The sequence below is a fragment of the Podarcis raffonei genome, chromosome 6 (assembly GCF_027172205.1).
Source record: "Podarcis raffonei isolate rPodRaf1 chromosome 6, rPodRaf1.pri, whole genome shotgun sequence".
In the NCBI taxonomy this organism is placed as follows: Eukaryota; Metazoa; Chordata; class Lepidosauria; order Squamata; family Lacertidae; genus Podarcis; species Podarcis raffonei.
This window is the reverse complement of record NC_070607.1, coordinates 11421764-11443621: the sequence shown is the minus strand read 5'-3', so window position 1 is coordinate 11443621 and position 21858 is coordinate 11421764. Positions and strand designations below refer to the sequence as shown.

Below are 21858 nucleotides of genomic sequence, written 5' to 3'. Positions count from 1 at the left end.
ATATATATATAATAAATGTATAAACCACATCTGAAACCCCACAGAAAGATGTCCTGAAACCATTTTGTCTCTCCCAAAAGACCTCAAATATTTCTCTGCAAGGTTGAAGGAAATGGCGAGCCTCCCCATTGTCTCATTTCTCACAAATCCTGTCTCAAGGGCACATTTAAGATATGAATAGGGTGAGCCTGTGACCTGGATTCAGGACACAGTGTATAAATACCTACAATAAACATATAATGAAAGAAAGATCATAATATGAATAGATGATTTACATCAGTGACATCTTTATGGCATAATGGAGGCGAGCAGTTGGCCCAAATGTAGAGAAAACTTGAAAACCAGAGAGCAGTGACGCCACAAATAAATAGTTATCATACCAAAAGAGTGGCCAGGATGCCCAGGTAATCCAGTCAGGTAACGTGGCAGACAGGATAAAAACAACGCACTCAGATTTCTGTTGTAGTCCGCCCCTTCTCTGATGTACAGAGGTATCTCGGGTTACATACGCTTCAGGTTACATACGCTTCAGGTTACAGACTCCGCTAACCCAGAAATAGTGCTTCAGGGTAAGAACTTTGCTTCAGGATGAGAACAGAAATCGTGCGGCGGCAGCAGCAAGAGGCCCCATTAGCTAAAGTGGTGCTTCAGGTTAAGAACAGTTTCAGGTTAAGAAGGGACCTCCGGAACAAATTAAGTACTTAACCTGAGGTACCACTGTATTGGGGTGGTGGTCTTGGGCTACACCCCTTCTGTGATGTATGTATGATGTATGGAGGGGCGGTCTTGGGCTCCAGGGTGGGCAGTTCAAAAGTCTATATAAGGGCTTGCACACCTTTGTCCTTGGTCCTCTTCCTGCCTCCTGTGGGCGGGGGGGAGCACCCTGTTGCAACAGCTTTAATAAAGATCAGGCTTACTAGCTGCTTTGCTTCTCAATATTCTCTGGTTTGCCTCTGTTATTTTCTCCTACCATTAGAGAACCTAAAAAAGGACTCTATATGGGCACTTGGTTACCCCATAAGTGAAAAGGAGCAGGGGTTTTTTTCTTATAACAGGCAGGAGCCCGGTCACTCAAGCAACTTGCAGAATCGAACCAGGTTCCTCTCATCCCTTCCCAGTACCCTGTCTAGGTACCCCCAGTACCTCCCAGACTATAGGAAAGGAGAATCGGGAGTAGAACAAGTACGTGAGAGCCATCCTAAGCCATCCACCCCTCATTCGGTACCTCTAGTCTGGGGGTGACCAACCTGGTTCAACTACACAGGCTCACGTGAAGGTTTTATGACAGCATCAGGTAGCTATTTGCATGTGTGAGTGAGTTGCCACAGACCTAACACCACCTATAGGATTTTCGCATCTCTCTCAAAACAAAAGGCTTTTCATGAGAGTCCTCCTCAAAGGTCAAGTCATCAAACAATGAGAAACAGATCTGGGAAACCTGCATGTGCAAACTGGCTGCTAAAAAGCCGCCATCTATTTAGAAATGTGTCTTTTAATGAATAAAGCAGCTTCTAAGCTCTGTTTGGCCCGAGTGTTGTGAAACAAGAGACCAGTTCACTCTCCCCAAATGACTTCTTTCCCCCTTCCTTTTCCAAAAACAATTAATAGCGCACCGAGTGAACTGCATTACAACCTAGCAAACTATACAAGAGAGCAGAATTCTCTTGCAAAAACGATTTTCGACATACCATTGTGCGGCTTAAGAGAACTCAGGAAATGTTTCAGTGATATTCAGCTTCCCCAGAGACACTTTGAAACTGCAGCTCATGAAAATGGACTAATGTCCGAGGCATGAAAATTACAATGGGCTTCCTGCTTACATTTAACCCTCCCCCTGGCCCTCCAAGACTCTAATTTGAACAGTATGGCAGCATTCCAGTTGCGAAGTTTCTCTCCCAAGGAAGGCCAAACTAAAGGTGCGGTGGGGAGGGGGGGGAGAGAGAGAAGGGTGAGGGGCTCCACATTTCTTTTACCTGTAGCAGGAACCCCCCCACCCCAATCATTCAGTTTGTACAAACTTCACACACACTCACACTCACACACTACATACGCCACGCTTCTGTGATAAATTCATAGAAAAATCAACCATACATCGGATTTGCACTGTTCCACTTTTATTTTACTCCATGAAGGAAGGACTACAAAATGGGGAAGGTTTGATACAGGGCAGCCATAATCCCTTGAGCATCCCAGCACATCCACAGGAGCCCTGCCCAGTTACTATGCCAACCCTGATGGTCCCAGACAGAAGACAATCAAGATCACAAAGAACTTCCATATGGGAGTGGATTCAGCTTGAACTGGAACAAAGGACAATGATCAGATCTTCCCTCAGAGGGCAGGAAACTGCGACTACCTTTTGTCTTCAGAGAATAATTCCTGGGGAGGGAGAAAGGGGGAACCAGCCAGGTGACAGGACACTCAGGTTACCACCACAACTCCTCCCTCAACCCCTCCTTTCTGTAATGTATGCATGATGTTTCTGGGGGTGGGCTTGACCTAGGGGATGGGAATTTCAAAAGTATTTTATAAGACCTGGCACACCATTTTTCTGGGTCTTTCCTCTCACCTGCAAGTGAGGGGAGCACCCTGTCGCGACAGTCTTTCTTCAATAAAGGCCAAGCCTACAGGCTGCTGATTTGCTTCAATTTACTCTGGTTGGTGTCTTTACTTTTTGTCCAAGGGAGCCCTCGGATTTTTCCGGTAACATACCCATAAGCTGTGCTTTCCTTACAGCCATCCTCCACACACAAAGACAGGACTAAATGAGTCAGCCACATGCATAAAGCCTCCATCCAATTTTAAAGCCCCTGTACACATCACAAGCATCTGACATCGTATGCTGTCTCTGTTCCCATTTCGCAACCAGGGCTAATACTGATCGATAGACTGCCCAGTCCTTTTTTTAAAGGATTGTGGTTGTTTAGTCGTGTCCGACTCTTCATGACCCCATGGACCGGAGCACGCCAGGCCCTCCTGTCTTTCACTGCCTCCCGCAGTTTTGTCAAACTCATGCTGGTAGCTTCGAGAACACTGTCCCACCATCTCGTTCTCTGTCATCCCCTTCTCCTTGTGCCCTCCATCTTTCCCAACATCAGGGTCTTTCCCAGGGAGTCTTCTCTTCTCATGAGGTGGCCAAAGTACTGGAGCCTCAGCTTCACGATCTGTCCTTCCAGTGAGCACTCAGGTCTGATTTCCTTAAGAATGGAGAGGTTTGATCTTCTTGCAGTCCATGGGATTTTTAAAGGATACATGGCCCATATTTTTATGTGTCACGCCTGCATTTGCATATGCAGATGTTAACACAAGTATACACGGCAGAAATCCAAGTTGGGGGTAGCCCCCATCTCAACCCTGGCCCATGACAATAGCACAGCATAGAATATTGAAATGGCCTTTTGTCTCTCTACTCCTTGAAAATCCTCCACCTTTCAAACAACATTCTACTCCTCATTATGGCTAAGAAATCTAACCTTACCTACAGAAGGAAACTGTTCTGCTTTACTGTCTAAATTTGTTGTTGTTGTTTAGTCGTTTAGTCGTGTCCGACTCTTCGTGACCCCATGGACCAGAGCACGCCAGGCACTCCTGTCTTCCACTGCCTCCCACAATTTGGTCAAACTCATGCTGGTAGCTTCGAGAACACTGTCCAACCATCTCGTCCTCTGTCGTCCCCTTCTCCTTGTGCCCTCCATCTTTCCCAACATCAGGGTCTTTTCCAGGGAGTCTTCTCTTCTCATGAGGTGGCCAAAGTATTGGAGCCTCAGCTTCAGGATCTGTCCTTCCAGTGAGCACTCAGGGCTGATTTCCTTCAGAATGGATAGGTTTGATCTTCTTGCAGTCCATGGGACTCTCAAGAGTCTCCTCCAGCACCATAATTCAAAAGCATCAATTCTTCAGCGTCTAAATTAGGGCTAGCCAATATGATGCCCTCTAGAAAACTCCCAACTCCCAACTTCATACCCATCAACCGCCCCGGGGGGGAAATGGGACAACCCATTTTTTTTCCTCGCAAGAGTACAGCAGCCAAAATGGCTGCCATGGTCTCACGCAATTTTAGGCTGCAGCATTGCTACCCTGAAAAAGCATTTTAAACAGAGCTCAAGGCCTCTTCCCCCAAATGTTTCCCCCATTGTAGGGAACTAGTGCCTAAAAGAAGGGTTTCATGTAATAAAATGACAACAACAACTAACGATTTCAAGTGCCAGTGCCATATTCTTTCACTTCAGCTCTGGTTTCACACAACTTCCTGGAATACCGCCATCACCAGTTTAAAAAGATAGAATGACATAGAGAAGAACTTTTAAGGAGACCAGGCAGTTTTAAGCAGTATCCATCAATGCAATGCCAACACTTAAGCCATTAAAGAAAAGATCAAATGACAAATGGATTCCATACTGCCTTATTACATGACGTCAGCCTTCCCCTACCTGGTGCCCTCCAGATGTTTCGAACTACGACTACCATCTTCCCTGGCCATTGGCCATGCTGCCTATGGAATAAGCATTTGTTCTGATTTGTTTCTGCGGAGGTTAGATAATGCTGTGTCAAGAATTCAATCTAAACTCCTTAGAGCTCTCCTACAAGTCCCCAGATGTGTTTCAAATGCATGGGTTAGACTAGAAACGGGGATGATGAGAGTGGAGGCTTATATCTGCCTAACATCAATCTACAAATGGCTGACATTGAATCTGCTCCCCCGAGGAATAGCCCCACTGATCCTCTGCGACCAGTTCCAGTCAGGCTGGCAGACACAGTCCTGAACACCCTTCAGAAACTGGGTTTTGCCCCTCGGGCCCTTCTAAGTCTGGGGTTGGGCCAGGCAAAAGCTACGGTCAGGCAAAGAATCATAGACACCAAGAGACAACAGGACTGATCAAGGTGCCCAGACTATAAAACTGGAGAAACTGAGAGATATATAGCCGCACCGGCAGCATATTTCTTCTTTCTCACATCCAAAAATGCTAGAAGGGCCTTTACACTTGGCAGAAGTTCAGCTCTGCCCTCGCCGGTCCTGGAAGGAGCTTTTTAAAAAGTCCCATATGCTCAGAGACTTTGCGCCTGTTCATTGGGGGAGATAGGAAGCCCAGAGCACTTGTTCTTTAGATGTCCCTTTTATGAAGAGGCACATAGTGAGACCATTGATCCCCTGCTGGTGAGGCTTGCTGACCTCCTGGAAAAGCAAAAATTCGACCTTTTCCTGTTAGGCAAAGATCATAAGACGACCTGGATGGTCACCAGATCTGTAGGCGCAGACCATCCCCCGACTCAAACTAGTTCGTGAACAAAATCCCCAAATTCGGTTCCATGGGTGACTCTGGGTCATATCTATGTGGTAGCTTATCTTAAAAGTTTTAAATTTCTATTTGCTTATCTCATTTATAAATTTTAAATTTATTGTTGTACATTGTTCTAACTGTTTGTTTTCTTTCTGGGAATGTACCCCCAAGTGTGTTTTATAAGCTGGTCTCTGACCGTGATAAATTATCTATCTACCTAACGCTGTGTCAAAGTGTTATCCCACACTTTCCTGCGCACTTTCCTTATCACACAGAAAAAAAATGGTCTTTGGGGGAAGTGAGTTTGTTAAGCAAGACCTATCAACTACAATAGCACTACTTTAATTTGCTGGCACGTGGCTGACTCTCGCCCCAAAATAGTGACAGTCTGGAAGCACCCCGGTCACTTTCTCCCAAGGTTCACTCTAACAGTTGGTCAGGATGAAGTCCAGGATAGCAGATTTTGTTCGTTCCTCCACCATCCAAGGTTTTCAGCAAAGTAAGGCAAGAATGCATTGATCATTCTATTCTTAGCAGAATTAGGCTTCTAGTTGAAATCGTCCATTCCTGCTATGGCTCACATCTGTGGAAGTTTTGTAATCTGTCTCAGCACCATCCCTGTCTTCCAACTGGCTGGGCAGCCTGTATGCTGTATACTGCCACAACAATGTCACGGTTGTTTCTCTCTCTTTCTACTCATCCCCAGATTCTTTCAACACTTTCACATTCATGAATATCCACATGCATGCATATAACACTACTCCCCTCTCTTTTTGCTGGGTTTATTGCTTTTTGAAAAAGGTATACACTTAAATTGCTATGGGTAAAGGTAAAGGACCCCTGGACGGTTAAGTCCAGTCAAAGGCGACTATGGGGTTGCGGCGCTCATCTCGCTTTCAGGCCGAGGAAGCCAGTGTTTGTCTACAGACAGCTTTCCGGGTCATGTGGCCAGCAGGACTAAACTGCTTCTGGAGCAACGGGACACCGTGATGGAAACCAGAGCGCATGGAAACGTCGTTTACCTTCCTGCCTCAGTGGTACCTATTTATCTACTTGTGCTGGTATGCTTTCGAACTGGTAGGTTGTCAGGAGCCGAGACAGAGCAATGGGAGCTTACCCCGTTGTGGGGATTTGACCTGCCGACCTTCTGATCGGCAAGCCCAAGAGGCTCAGTGGTTTAGTCCATAGCGCCATAGCGTGTCCCAAATATTCCAATAACCTTGGAATATTTGGGACACGCTATGGCGCTATGGACTAAACCTTGGGTTACATACACTTCAGGTTACAGACTCCGCTAAACCAGAAATAGTGCTTCAGGTTAAGAACTTTGCTTCAGGATGAGAACAGAAATCGTGCTCTGGCGGCACGGCAGCAGCAGGAGGCCCCAGTAGCTAAGGTGGTGCTTCAGGTTAAGAACAGTTTCAGGTTAAGAACGGACCTCCGGAACGAATTAAGTACTTAACCTGAGGTACCACTGTAAATCGCTATATTCCAATCATGACTATCATTCTATCAGGTCTCAATTCTATCTATCAGCGTGTACTTACCTTCCCATATTAAGACTGCAAGGCCATTCCCATACTTCTTGTGTCACCTTCCCAGTTTCCCAGCAAATGACTGGACAATCCACTGCCTGCACCTTCCTCCTTTGCCAGATTTTGTCCCTAATACTTGGTCTCAGCTCTGGGCTTTTGCCTCCTTCCCTCACAGGATTTAGTTCAAAAAGCCCTCTTGAAAAGGAGTCTCCCCCGTCCTCATGAGGTGCACCCATTCTCCTTCATTTTGGTTGTGTTGGTCCAAGAAACCCAAACTTCCCTGATATGACTCAACTACATAGCCAGCTGTTGGCTTCCAGTATCCTGCTTTCTTGACCAACTTGAACTTTGACAGAACCTCCGCAAGAGGTTAAATACGCCTTCTCCTACAGTAATCCTGTAGGAAGGAACAGCAGAAATCCAAACTGAGTAAAGGGTAACCCAGTCAGATGGTCGGCATATAAATAAAGTATTATTATTATTATTATTATTATTATTATTATTATTATTATTATTATTTCAGTGCAGACCCGAAAATGCAAAATTTGAGCAAGAAGTTGGGACAAGCTTATGTTTGGCAGAATACTTATCATAGACAGAGCAGACATGAGGCATAGGAGCTAACTCTTAGGGGCTGAAATCCCTTCACCCACCCATCCACCCACCCCCAAAAATTTGAGGGGGTCGCCCCACCAAGTTGATGGGCATTGCCATTCAAAGGGTGGGTGTGTGCTAAGTCTTGCAATCAATTATGTGGGGCAGGGCTTATCTGGGCCCCTGGAATATTTTATTCAATTTGGCACCCCTGCCATGATGGGAGCTGGAATCGAAAAACATTCTGAGGATCACGGGTTCCTCATCCCTGGCAGAGGGGAAACGGCACTTTGCCTGTTTGTTTTTGTTTGTTTGTTTGTTTGTTTCGCAATAAATTATTAATTTATTTATTTAATTCCCTTTCTCCCAAAGGAGCCCAGAGCAGCAAACAACCGAGAGACAAAACAATATAATTTAAAATGAAATGAAATTATATTTAAGGCGTTTAAATATAGGAAGAACATCTGAAAACACCTGAAAACATTACACACAAGGTTTTTTTAAAACAAATTAAGAACAGCGGGGGGGAGGCTTCTTGTTTGAGTGGAAGGAAGGAAGGAAGAAAGGAAGGAAGGAAGGAAGGACATAAAGAAAGAAAGCATGTTTCCCACCTCCCTCAACCTCACAGGGCTCAAATTTGCAATGGCAAAAATTCATTGGGTTCGTTCAGTGATTTGTGGGGAACTGACCAGAAGGAAAACAGCCAGTGCAGAAAGAGTTAAACAACTCATTTTTCTTTCCTTCTCCCACCGCTAGGCTGAAGATTGCAACCTCTGAAGGCTGCTTTTGATTAAAAAATAAAATTGAGGCTTTGTTAGACACATCTGAGAGCCAGGATTAGCCGGGGCTCCCATTCAAATCTATTTCCAACCCAGGTTTGCGGCTGCATAATGTGTGAAAGGTTCAAAGCCGTTTAGTAGAACAGTCCTATGTACATTTAAAGAGAGAGGAGGATGCAGCAATAGAAGTTTTCTGCAATTACAAAATCCAGATTTTGGACAAGCAACTGACAAACTTAGTTATCGAATAACTACACTAGCAGAGAGCCAACGTCAAATCTGTTTTTTGAGAAAACCCTATATAATCAGCTAGATTAAACAACAATAAATTTAAACAGGAAATTCCAGCCACTGCCACCAGCTGTCAATTAACCTTACACGGGATTGTAAATGCACGGATAAGAGGCATCATCTTCTACGAGGCAAATTTGCAGAGGAGTCAGACCAAATCAAAAGGAGAAATCACAGAGCTCTAGTCTGCACACAAGTCTCGCGGAGAATATTGCCAATTATCGAAGCATGCCGGGAGGCTCAAGTAACGCCATAGCCCTCTTTCAACAACTCCAGCCTTTACCATTTGGGCTCTAATAAACATGTGTTCCCAATATTTCCTCTCGTGAATACGTCTCCTTCAAAACCAAAACACTTCATGCTTGCCAATACCAAAGCCTTGATTGGAAAATGTATACCAGTTGACCTCTGAGCTCTCCTTCCCTTCCTCTTCCCCACGCTGCAAGTCTTCACACACACACATATATGACATTCTTCAGGCGGCACATCAACACAACACACTGTGATAGGAATTTTGAGTTCTTGGATATATGTTAAATGTTCATAAGTGTACCAACCAAGCACATACATAGATCAGCAGAGGAAGACCGACCTGGAACCATTTTGATTCCCAAACTGTCCCAAACTGACCAAATGTTTTCTCTGCAAGGTCAAAGGAAAATGGAAAAGCCTCCCCATTGTCTTTTCCTTCACAAATCCTGTCTTAAGGGTATGTCTGTGTTTGAATAGGGTGTGAGCCTGTGAGATGGCCCAGGAACTAAGTATTTATCACTACAAAAGACTGGCCAGGCTCCCCAGGCAATCCAATCAAGTAACCTGCCAGACAGGAGATAAACAACAACAGGAGAAAAACAATATTCAAATTTATGTTTTAGACCGCCTTTTCTGTGATGTAGGTATGATGGGGGGTGTTCTTAGGTTACACCCCTTCTGTGATGTATGTATGATGTTTCTGGGGGTGGTCTTGATCTAAAGGGTGGCAATTTCAGAAGTCTTTATAAGGCCTTGCATGCCATTTTTCTGGGTTCCTCCTCCTCTCCTGTGGGTGAGGGGAGCACCCTGTTGCAACAGATCAATAAAGATCAAGCTTACTAGCTGCTTTGCTTCTCAATATTCTCTGGTTGGCCTCTGTTATTTTCTCCTACCAATAGGGAACCCATGTAAGGACTCTATACGGGCTCTTGGAAACCCCATAAGGGAAAAGGGGCAGATTTTGTTTACAACAGTATGCACAGCCCACACACAGGGCAGTTGCTGCTGGCACAACCCCAGTTCCTCATTCGCTGCATATGGGTGGGTTGCGGTTGCGGTTGTGGGTTGTGGGTTGCGGTTCTGGTCACATATAGCATTTCTTACAATCTCTTTTGGTGTCATCTCGTCTCTTCTCCCCATGGAAGGATAGGGGAGGTTCACAACAATGGATGGCACTTCAGTGTTATCACACAATAACTGCTCCCCTCCCTTCCGCAAAAAAAATGAGCTGCTTCAAAGGTCTGGTGCAACCCGCAGCCTTTCGCTGCCCTGCTCCCTGCAATATAGGCATAATCGTGAAAGACTTTATCTGTGTTGGGATTAAAAGCTGCTCTCTGAGCCTTTTATGTGGCTGCAGAGTGCGATAAAAAAATACTTTAAATGAAGAATAATAACTGACAAAGTTTGGAAACGGTCGCTTTTCTTTCGTGATGCAGAGCAGCGCAGCTGACGTTATTTGCAGCCGGTTTCCGCCTTTAGAATGTCACACTGCGGCAGGCATAACAACATCTTGGGAGTGTGGGCTGCCGATACTTTAACATCCTCTGCATAATTCTTCTTCCCACTGACACAAATGTCGGCTAAATTAGTGGGAGGTCAGAAAGCAAAGTCACAACCAAAACAAAATCCAAGCAACAGCAGCCTTTCATCTCTGGAAATTTTGTTGTGATGCAAAGTTTCCCTTTGCCAGCGCTCATTAATTTTCGGCGAGACGTGAACATCTTGCAAGGAACATCTTTGTCCTTAAGTAACACCCGTCCCCACCAGCTGGAAGCTATTCTCACTTTACGGCAGAGAACACCTCTGGCCCTCCGGGCGTTCCCAGACTACATCTCCCATCATTCTGTACGACAACATCTGGAGGGCCACAGGTATTCGTGAGGACTTTGTGACCACGATTATGGTTGCACATATATTTGCAGAATAACGTAAGTAAAACATTTCCAAGCACAGTTCAAAGTGTTGGTGCTGACCTTTAAAGCCCTAAACGGCCTCAGCCCAGTATACCTGAAGGAGCATCTCCACCCCCATCATTCAACCTGGACACTGAGGTCCAGCTCCGAGGGCCTTCTGGCAGTTCCATCACTGCGAGGTTACAGGGAACCAGGCACAGGGCCTTCTCAGTAGTGGCGCCCGCCCTGTGGAACACCCTCCCATCAGATGTCAAGGAAATAAACAACTATCTGACTTTTAGAAGACATCTGAAGGCAGCTCTGTTTGGGGAAGTTTTTAATGTTTGATGTTTTATCGTGTTTTTAATATTCTGTTGGGAGCCGCCCAGAGTGGCTGGGGAAACCTAGCCAGATGGGCAGGGTATAAGTAATATGTTATTATTATTATTATTATTATTATTATTATTAAACAGCAACGAAGCAGGTCTCTGCCTGTGGAGCCTGCAATCTAAAGGGTGACAATGGGGAAGGTAACAGAGGAAGAAATGAAGAAGCAAGTGTAACACAAACAACGTCACACTTCCTGAATGAGTGTAAATTTTAAGCTAGCTCACTCTGGTCTATTCACTATGCCCAAGTCTGCCACAAGACATCACCAGACCTCAGATGGTCACCGCTGCCCCACACGTTGCTGTTGTACCCCCCACACCACCCCCATACACTGACCTCCCCTCCTCCTGTTGCTGCAGTGATATGCCATCAGTAGCAGGAATATGTTACCAAGGAGCTCAGTTCAGCTGGAACTCTGTACATGCCCAGAACTATATGTGAAATTTGGCTCTGCTCTGAGGAATCAGCATGAGTTCTGTTTGTCCTTGTGCCGGAGCCAACACTGAAAGGGCCCTTTGTTGTAGCCAGTATGTTGCTAGCCATAAAAAGGAACCGGTCGCATATGCCCAATGAGATTTCTGGAACCCAGTACCGTATCTAATGAAAACATAACTCACAATTCAGCCGTTAATCGTCTTCTGCAGGCAAACTGAATTCCCTCTGGGGAACATATCTTGCCTTCATTAAAACAAATACCCTCTTTTGCATTTCTTGAGAAATCTAAGCCTGTCCCTTTCAGCAAGGGCCAGATCACCTTATTAAAACAAGATGCTCATGAGACTTTGCCTTATTCCTCTGGTGGGAAATTTAACAGAGGTGGCTCCACAACAACCCATGATCATCTATTACCTGTGCCCTTCTCTTATGTACGTACCCTTTCACCCTTTCTCAGACCTCAGTAGAAGTTCCTTTCAAATTTAGGCCAATGTCCACCAATAACCCATTCCTATATGCGGATGCCCCCGGCATTTCAACACTTTTACTTTGTTGGAAGAGCTCAGCTTCTTTAACCCTAGATCTCTTTGTTGCATCCTGATTCTTGGTCCCTAGCCTTTGCACCATGTTTGTTATTTTCTTTGGGGGGCGATTAGCCAGGTCTCCACTGTGGAGAGGCACCAGCCAGTGTCTTTCAAGCAAAATGTGTTTTGTTTTCCTTGCTTCTTTCACTAGAACCCAAAATAAAATCTAAAAGTGAAAGGTGATTTAAAGGAGGCAGGAGGAAGCACCTTAACCTCCCTAAAGTTCAAGGCAATCATTGTCTCCAGGTAGTAGGACCCTGGGTTTCACCTCTCCTAACATCCCCAAAGAACTGCAACTGACCCTTAGATGCAGACTCTTGCCCATTCATAATGAAGTACCAACATGTGACAGTTTCTCAGTTCTCCTGTGTTCATTCAACAGCAGGAGAGTACGGTAATTTTGTGTTTCAACTCTATCACTTCTTTCAGTTTGTCCACTGCTAAACTGGTCTTCAAGACTTTGCCTCGTATTCATATACATGGCCATTCTCCAAATTCAACTCAGTGGTGTAACGTTGGAAAATGTTGATCACTTCTCCTACCTGGGAAGTTATCTTTCCACAAGGGCCAACACTGATGCCAAAATCCAGCATCGCCTGAGCTCTACAAGTACAGCTTTCTCCCAATTGAAGTGCAGAGTGTTTGAGGACCGGGACATTCGCAGGGAAACCAAAATGTTTGTTTACAAAGCTATTGTACTACCATCCTTACTGTATGCTTGTGAAACGTAGACCTCTTATAAACGCCATCTCCAACTCCTTGAATGACTCCATCAACAGTGTCTCTGAAAATTTTTACATATCACTTGGGAAGACAGGTGAACTAATGTCAGTGTACTGGAAGAAGCAAAGCTCACCAGTGTCAAAGCAATGATTCTTCAACATCAACTTCGTTGGACTGGTCATGTTGTACAGATGCCTGATGGTCGTCTTCCAAAGCAACTACTCTATTCCAAACTTAAAAATGGAAGGCGTAATGCTGGTGGGTCAACGAAAGAGGTTCAAAGACTCTCTCAAGGCAAATCTAAAAAAAAGTAGTATAAACACCAACAACTGGGAAACACTGGCCTGTGAGCGCTCCAATTGGAGAACAGCCTTTACCAAAGGTGTCATGGGCGTTGAAGACGCTCAAAGTCAAGATGAAATGGAGAAACGTGCTAAGAGGAAGGCACACTTGGCAAATCCTCACCCTGATCAACTCCTGCCCGGAAACCTATGTCCCCACTGTGGAAGGATGTGTGGATCCAGAATTGGCCTCCAGAGTTACTTATGGACTCACTGTTAAAACTGTGTTCATGGAAGACAATCTTACTTGGCTACAAGTAATTGCCAAAGAAGAAGAAGAACCTGCATGATATATCACAATGATTTTGCTCTTCCGTACTTCTTTATTAGCACTTCAAGCTGCAACAATGGCTCCAGGTTCCGCCCAACTCTGGGGGGAGGGCTGTCATGTGCACATGATGTCATGCATACAATGCACACTTGTGATGTCACATGGCTAGGAGGTCCGCCGCAACCGTGGTGGGGCCCAGTGTGGCCCAACAGGGCCCACTGCAGCAAGGCCCAACAAAGCCTGCCCCCCCAATGGGGGGGCTCAGCCCCATCCCAATATATGGTGGGGTGAGACGTCCTCAGCCCCATAGAATTGGAGCCAATGAGCTGCAATGTTGTTTTTCTAAATCTAACAATTGTGTTGCTACATTCCCCAATGTAAAGTAGACAACTTTGTCCATTGTAACAACATCTAAGACATGCAACCATCTCCGGTAAAGATTAGTTGATAGGTTCATAAGAAACTACCTGACACCGAGTCAGACCATTGTTCCATGTAGCTCAGTAATGTCTACATGGGTTGGCAGCAGCTTTCTGGGGTTCCACATATGGATCTTTCCCGGTCCTACTTGAAGAATGCTGGCAGCTGAACCTGGAACCTTTTGCATGAACCACATGTGTTCTGCTACTGAACCCACATTGCTAATTCCCCCTGGATTTGTATTTCTATAAATACAACATGTAAGATTCAAGTCCGCAGGCATGCGCCCTGGCGCACAAGCAAATCGGATAATACAGAGCAGGTCTGAGAGCGGAGCCCAACAGTTTTTGTCAGTTGGAGCAATATACAAAAGCCATTTATTCCCAGGTGGGCAGCTAAAAAAAGGAAAATGTCCTTGGTCCGCAAGCAAACAAAAGAATGAAAGCATTTATCCCGAGATGAGTTGGCAGCCCTACTGCACACTCATATTCCAGCTTGTCCCTGAAGAGACATTTGAAGCTCACCCAATTTCAGTCCCTAGGCTAAGTTCTAATCTAAGACCCTCAGGTTCCTGGTTCAAAATGCCTGGCACACCTAAGACTGAACATTTCCAAAGGGATAACCGTTAATCCACTTTTTCCATATTCAAATCACACCAGACCCACATATATCTGAATTTGTATATGAAGAACAACTTTGGCGTTTCTCATTTCCACCAGTAGTAGGCGTTGCTGTTTGTGTTTGTCCCTGCCTAATTCATTGATTCCATTATGCAGATTAAATAGGTCGCAAATGTTGATAGCTACAGGCACACTTTGTTTTTTAAAGGGGGGGAAAAACCCTTCCTGCCCAAGAAATGTGCAAAAGTGCAAAGTCAGTGTTCTGGTTGTGTAGCGTTCTGGTTTTGTGCAAATCTGAGGGATCCAAAAGAGAGAAATGTGTCCCTCCATTCAGGGGCACACCAGAAATAGTTGTGAGCATGGTTAGAAAGGAAACGAAAACACTGAGGAAGGGGTGGGTGTGGAAAGGGGAGGAGCAGAAAGTAAGGATTGATTCACCCACCCAAACACACCATCTGCACTCCCGAGTGGTGTGGTTTGGATCCAGTGAAATTTTTCGTAGGGGAACAGTTAGGGCTAGGGGCGTCAGCTTGCGAGGGTGACTGGGGGAGTGCTAATGTCCTGACGTCCCAACGCCATGCCTTCCTCCCCAAGCTGGGCAGAAGCTTCCTGGGCTACGCGGGCTTTGGGAAGGTTGTGGAAGGGCTCTTGGACCCACCTGAGCATCACACCTCCCTCAGCCAGGCAGAAACTTCCTGGGCTTTGGGAAGGAGGCTTTAATACTTTAATATTAGTGGGGTGCGGGTGGCGCTGTAGTCTTAACCAGTGAGCCTCTTGGGCTTGCCGATCAGAAGGTCAGCAGTTCGAATCCCTGTGACTGGGTGAGCTCCCGTTGCTCGGTCCCTGCTCCTGCCAACCTAGGAGTTTGAAAGCATGTCTAAGTGCAAGTAGATAAATAGGTACCGCTGCGGCGGGAAGGTAAAGGGCGTTTCCGTGCACTCTGGTTTCCGTCACGGTGTCCTGCTGTGCCAGAAGTGGTTTAGTCCTGCTGGCCACATGACCCGGAAAGCTGTCTGTGGACAAACAGTGGCTCCCTCGACCTGAAAGTGAGATGAGTGCCGCAACCCCATAGTCGCCTTTGACTGGACTTAACCGTCCAGGGACCTTTACATTTACCATAATAATATAATTTACCAGGAACATTTAGTGGACTATCCTAGTTGCCCTAAGTCCACTGACTGCAGGCCACTGTTTAGATCCCGATTTAACCCCAGCGAAGTGGATTATCCCCATATCATGCAAACCCAGATTTATAGGGGGAAAGCATTGAGACTGATGTTGTTTGAGGATCATATCATACGGACTATGCAAATTACACGGACATGCAAACCGCTGCAAGCACTTAGGGCCAGATTCAACCAACAAGTCTGTCCAGCAGAAGTCTGGAGAGCCAGTGTGGTGTAGTGGTTAAGAGCGGTAGATTCGTAATCTGGGGAACCGGGTTCGCGTCTCCGCTCCTCCACATGCAGCTGCTGGGTGACCTTGGGCCAGTCACACTTCTCTGAAGTCTCTCAGCCCCACTCACCTCACAGAGTGTTTGTTGTGGGGGAGGAAGGGAAAGGAGAATGTTAGCCGCTTTGAGACTCCTTAAAGGGAGTGAAAGGCGGGATATCAAGTCCAAACTCTTCTTCTGTGCAAGGACTTCCACTAGCGCAGTGGGGCTTCCCCCATTCTCCTCTGCCCCAGGGGCAGAGGAATGGAGGTGCAGTGAGTGCGGTCTGTCTCAGGTGTCAGCACTGAGGGGGGTGACAAAAGGCCGAGCGGCACTCACTGCAGCACCCCTGGGAGAGACGCGGTGGCTTGGGCGCGCTGCAGGCTCTGCGCTGCCCAAACAGTCCGCCCGCTGCCTCTCCCCAGCTATAGGGCAGTTGCGTGGGAGGGGGCAGGCAGACTCTGGAGGCCCCGCGATTCACCCAGCCCTCGCCCTGCCCCTATGGGTGGCTTGCCCCACCCCTGGGTGCGCTGCCCCAGGCGCCCAAACAGCTTCCTCCGCCATTGCCCTGCCCATGCATCATCCATGTCCCACCCCCAGATGGACCCCAAGGGAGCTAGGAGAACCCACAGAACAGTGTGGAGGAGAGGGTGGGGTGTTCCATCTGAAACATTTGAGCTGAGAAAATGATTCCCCCCCAACAGGGCTACAACAAATTCTTCCCATAGTATATGCCAGTGTCCGTAAGTAAAGGTAAAGGGACCCTTGACCATTAGATCCAGTCATGGCCGACTCTGGGGTTGCTGCGCTCATCTCGCTTTACTGGCCGAGGGAGCCGGCGTACAGCTTCCGGGTTATGTTGCCAGTATGACTAAGCCGCTTCTGGCGAACCAGAGCAGCACACAGAAACGCCGTTTACCTTCCCGCTGGAGTAGTATCTATTTATCTGCTTGCACTTTGACGTGCTTTCGAACTGCTAGGTTGGCAGGAGCAGGGACCGAGCAACGGGAGCTCACCCCATCGTGGGGATTCGAACCGCCGACCTTCTGATCGGCAAGTCCTAGGCTCTGTGTTTTAACCCATAGCGCCACCCGCGTCCCGCCAGTGTCTGTATTGTAGGAAAAAAAGGAGGGACGGACACAGAGTCTTGTGGAACCTTAAAGGTTAACACATTTATGCCTCCAGAAAATTTATGCCACAAAAAATCGCTAGCTTTTAAGGTGCCGCAAGACTCGTTCTAATATTTGAAATTACTTGCAATGAAGTCTAAATGCTGGGAAAACATCACTGATGTGGATTAAAACATAACGTTGATGAATCATGTTGTGCGACATTGGTCATTCTCATGCTAGCCAGCAAAAATTCTGGGTGGGCACACATCTTGGCCAGCGCTGGGCATGTGCTTGCTAGCTAATTCGTGTCAGTTTGAGAATGAAAGGCACACATGTTTATTGTTTAAGCTATTTTGGATTTGGGTGGGAGGTGGGGGTGGAAATGTGTTGTTGATGACCTCTACTTCGGACTATGAGTGGTGGATTTGGTTTAATAAATTGAACATGACCTCACTTTGGTGCCACAAAAGGGCACAATGAAGTTTGGGCGATAAGCAGAGTACTTTTACTGTTGTTAGTTACCCTAGTTAAAAGTCTGGTGGCTAATCACCTAAGCATCCTGCGATTGGTTGGCAAAGCTAATAAATATAGGTAAAGGTAAAGGGACCCCTGACCATTAGGTCCAGTCGTGGCCGACTCTGGGGTTGCGACGCTCATCTCGCTTTATTGGCCGAGGGAGCCGGTGTACAGCTTCCGGGTCATGTGGCCAGCATGACTAAGCCGCTTCTGGCGAACCAGAGCAGTGCATGGAAACGCCGTTTACCTTCCCGCCGAAGCGGTACCTATTTATCTACTTGCACTTTGACTTGCTTTCGAAGTGCTAGGTTGGCAGGAGCTGGGACAGAGCAATGGGAGCTCACCCCATCGCAGGGATTCGAACCGCTGACCTTCCGATCGGCAAGTCCTAGGCTCTGTGGTTTAACCCACAGCGCCACCCGTGTGCTTGCTATAATATAGAGCAACACAAATAAAATTAAAATAGCCAGTGACCTAAACTGACACAGTTCGAGTGTCAGTGCATCCTTGCCTGACCGTAAGGCCCTTGAAGACAATGGGACTTACTTCTGAGTAAACGTGCCTAGGATCCTGCTGTCAAAGTCTCCCACCTTTTCAGACCCTCTGCTGGAATGTGCGGCACTGCAATGGCAGTTTCTTGCCTTTAAATAGGTTGATGCCTTTCATGAAGCAACAGAAGGACAATGTGCGCACATCAAGCCATGTTCCTTTTGTGCCATGCCCCTTATGGGCGAGGAATGGCTTTGCAAACCGTTCTGGGGGTTTATTTATTTATTTAAGGGAGCAGGGAAAACAGGAAATGTTTGCGATTATATGACTGTTAATGATCACCGCAATCACAGATAAGCATTTTCCTAGGCTTTTTTTTTAAAAAAAAAATTCCTTAACAATTTAAAAACAAAAGCAGCAGTAATAGCTGGAAACAACTGGATTCCTCAATGCCCCAACCATTTTCAGATGTTTGGATTGAGGAGGAGTGTTGCCTCAGGTGAAAGAAGCAGCAGCAATGTCAGATTTTTAAACACTTAAAAAGTGTTTGGCTTGAAGTGATCTCTGTGTTTTGAATAGCCACACGCCTCAGGCTAGGGAATCCAGGTTTCTATTTCCTTGTGGGGTCACCAAGAGACTTTTGACAATGGAAGAGGAGAAAGCCCCAAGAAAGGGGATAGAAAACAGATGCTTTGGAGTGGGAGAGGAAACAGGAAGAATATGTATATAAACAGCAGAGAGGATGAGGAATGCGGGGGGGGGGGACGAGGAGGAGGAGCAGCGCAACTGAAGCATGCCGCAATAAAATCTGCATTGCACCCTACAAACATTTTATTTGAAACGCAACAACACAGCAAGCATGGAGGGTCAAAGGTCAGGGTTTTTGGAGGGTGTGCGCATAGGTCCCCTGCAGGGCCCAGGGTTATTACCTTTTGTATAGAGGAATGTACATCCGGTTTTCAAGGATAAATCAGAACTTTAGGAACTCTTGCAAAACGTGCCTCGTGCTTTATAAGCAGTTCATGAATGCCATTCATTCTCCATAGGCACAGCTTGCAGTTAACACCTCCACATACTGGGCTGGTTCAGTAAGGCACAGCGTGAGACTCGCCCTTTATTCCAGCAGAAAATTCAATGGAAATGGAGCGGCAGATATTCAAGAAACTAATTTTTTATAGTTTGTTGCTCTCGACAACAATCATTTGTGTGTGCAGCAGAGGTGTGCTTAGGAACACAAGTGCGCTGAAAGAAATGCGTTAATTAAATAAGAAAGGCTCCTTTCAATCAGCCTGTGTTTCAGAGCAAGCAATCCATTGACCATCTCTACATTAGAAGTGATCCGCAGTGTGAACGTATGCATGTCTACTCAGAAGTAAGTCCATTGAGCTCAATGGGACTTACTTCTAAGTAAGCATGTACAGGACTGCAGCCCCAATCGCATCTGATAGAGACCTTCCAAAATTATGTATCCTCAGACGATTCCACTTGTGTCCCTGCTCTTTTCGGTCTCTCTGGGTAGACAAGTCAAGCGTCCCCCAAACCCACAATTTTAATTTAGGTGTGGGAAATGTGGTATTGGTTCATGCCATTTTAAGTCAAAGTTGCTAGGCAATCCCAGAAAATTTCCCCCTTAGACTTGAATACACCTCAGTATGTACACACGTGTGTGTGTGTGTGTGTGTGTGTGTGTGTGTGTGTGTGTTTGCATGCAGCGCCCAATTTAAGGAGGCTCAAAAGCATCGTCTTACCTGGATCGTGGAAAGGGACCAGTGCAAAGTTGTAAAGCGGTCTCTTGGGTCTCTTCAAAGAGGTCTCCAGAATTTTGGACGCTCCCTCAATCACCTGAACTAAGTCATCATACATCGAGCCAGTCACGTCAAACACAAAAGCCAAGGTAGACGCTCCCTCCGGGATCTCTTCATCCGTGGTCTGAGGCTCCAGTTCTACCACAGCATCTTGTGCGCAGCAAAGAGAGAAAAGGAGAGCAACGGCTAGTGATGCCCTCAGGGGGACATTGTGATGGGAATTCATTTTTCTTCCTCCTCCTCCTCCAGGGTACCTAAGCAATGCGCTCAGTTCCTCCACACTAAGCATCACAAAGGATCCCGTCTAGTTGCATTTGATCTTTCCTTTTGCAAAGCAGCAGAGTCAAAAAGTCCTTTTCCTCCTCCCCCCCCCTTTTCTTGGGTTTTTTATCTTGCACAAAGCACTTTTCACAGACTCAAGGGAGGTAGAGAGAGAAAGAGGCAAGGGGGATGAGGCAGTCCTTTTTCCTTAGCAAGTTGCTGGTTCTTCTTCCCTTCCCCAGTCTACTTTTCTGCAAGAGTTTTGGCAGCCTCTGGCCAAGCGAAGGGAGAGAGAGTCCAATTCATGTCCCCTGTGCAGCTGCTGCTACTTCTGCCGCTGCCGCCGCCGCCTCTGGATTCTTTGGCAAGAAGTAGAGGCTCTCCAAAAGTTCGGCTGCTGTAAGGGAGTCTTTGGCTAGAAACTGAGGCTTCTCCCTGCTGCTGCTGTTGCTGCTGCTGCTGAGGCAACAAGGAGTGGATGCTCAGCCCAGCTCGCCTTCTCATTGGTCTGCCCCACTTCCCCACCTTTGCCTCCCAGGCCCTCTTTTAGGGTGACTTGTTGAAAATGGTATTTAGGGTCACACGAGTGCCGCAAAAGCACTCAAGGCAAATCTCTTTCATATGCAGTAATGAAAACACAGGCACAGTTGTGATTCAGTTATGGAGGAAATATTTGCAGGGGGGCGGGGAAGGAGGCACCTTTCTCCTGCTTCCTTTTATCAGAGATTGTTTAAATACACTTAAAGCAATGGGTATCCTTTTCGCCACTAGAGAGTCTGCCCCCCACCCCACCCCACCCGCTTCCCGCCTCCAGTAATTTGAGCTCAACCAGGCATAGATTCTTTGGTAGAGAAAATCACACTCCAAAAGGCATATGGTGGATTCCCTTGCCGCTGCCTATATTGTGATATTTCGCAGCAAGAGAAGTTTTGGCTGAGATCGGAGGACATGGTGAGCACTGATTGCATTTGTACTCGCCGCTACAAATGGCAGTTTGGAGCCCGCAAGCTTCCTTCCGCTTTGCAAAATGCATTTGGCATTTATAAATCCATTTTGGGTTGGGGGTTTTATTGCAGATTTGATTTTTAATCAGAAGGTACGTTGTTCCCTCCTTATTCTCTGCAGCCATGCTAAACATTTCCCCTGCTGCTGAACATAGGAAGATTCCTTGCATCAAGTCAATGATCCACGTAGACCAGCATTGTATAGTCCCCATAGGTGGTGAACTTGAGACTGTCAAGATCTTGCTGGACTTTATTTCCCATCCGCACCAGACAACATGACCAGTCATCAGGAAGGATTGGAGTTCCCCCACGGACAGTGGTACCTCGGGTTAAGAACTTAATTCGTTCTGGAGGCCCGTTCTCAACCTGAAACTGTTCTTAACCTGAAGCACCACTTTAGCTAATGGGGCCTCCTGCTGTCGCCACGCCGCTGCTGCGCGATTTCTGTTCTCATCCTGAAGCAAAGTTCTTACCCGAGGTACTATTTCTGGGTTAGCGGAGTCTGTAACCTGAAGTGTCTATAACCCGAGGTACCACTGTACATTGTTGGGTTACCACAGTCTCCTCAACCCTGGTCTAGAAAGCATTGGCCTCTAACCCTCTTAGCATGAAGTTATGACAATTCTTAGACCCAATATGAACCGGAACCCAATACTTCAGAGGGGAAAGATGCTGTTCTTATTGTCTCCTGTTCTAAGGATATTTGGTGGTTTGGTGCAGGACCCACAAAGTGGTAACGTGCCGTAGTGTACATGTAATAACCGCTTGGGTAGACAGTCACTTGTATTATCTGCCAAGTGGCGAGAAGCATTTTTCCAACGTGCGTCGGGTTT

General features: G+C 46.5%; 1 protein-coding gene across 5 annotated transcripts in view; it reads right to left on the bottom strand.

Moving 5' to 3' along the window:
- The window catches only part of HMCN1 (hemicentin 1), a 301086-nt gene extending 280584 nt beyond the window's left edge, over positions 1-20502 (bottom strand). For 4 of the 5 annotated variants that reach the window (XM_053391419.1, XM_053391422.1, XM_053391420.1 and 1 more), the window contains exon 1: positions 19704-20497. In XM_053391419.1, the coding sequence (XP_053247394.1) occupies positions 19704-20049 (346 nt within the window). In that variant the 5' untranslated portion in view covers positions 20050-20497. Of the gene's footprint in view, positions 1-19703 lie in introns of all 5 variants that reach the window. The other variant, XM_053391425.1, reaches the window with a different exon arrangement.
- Positions 20503-21858: the final 1356 nt, after the last annotated feature.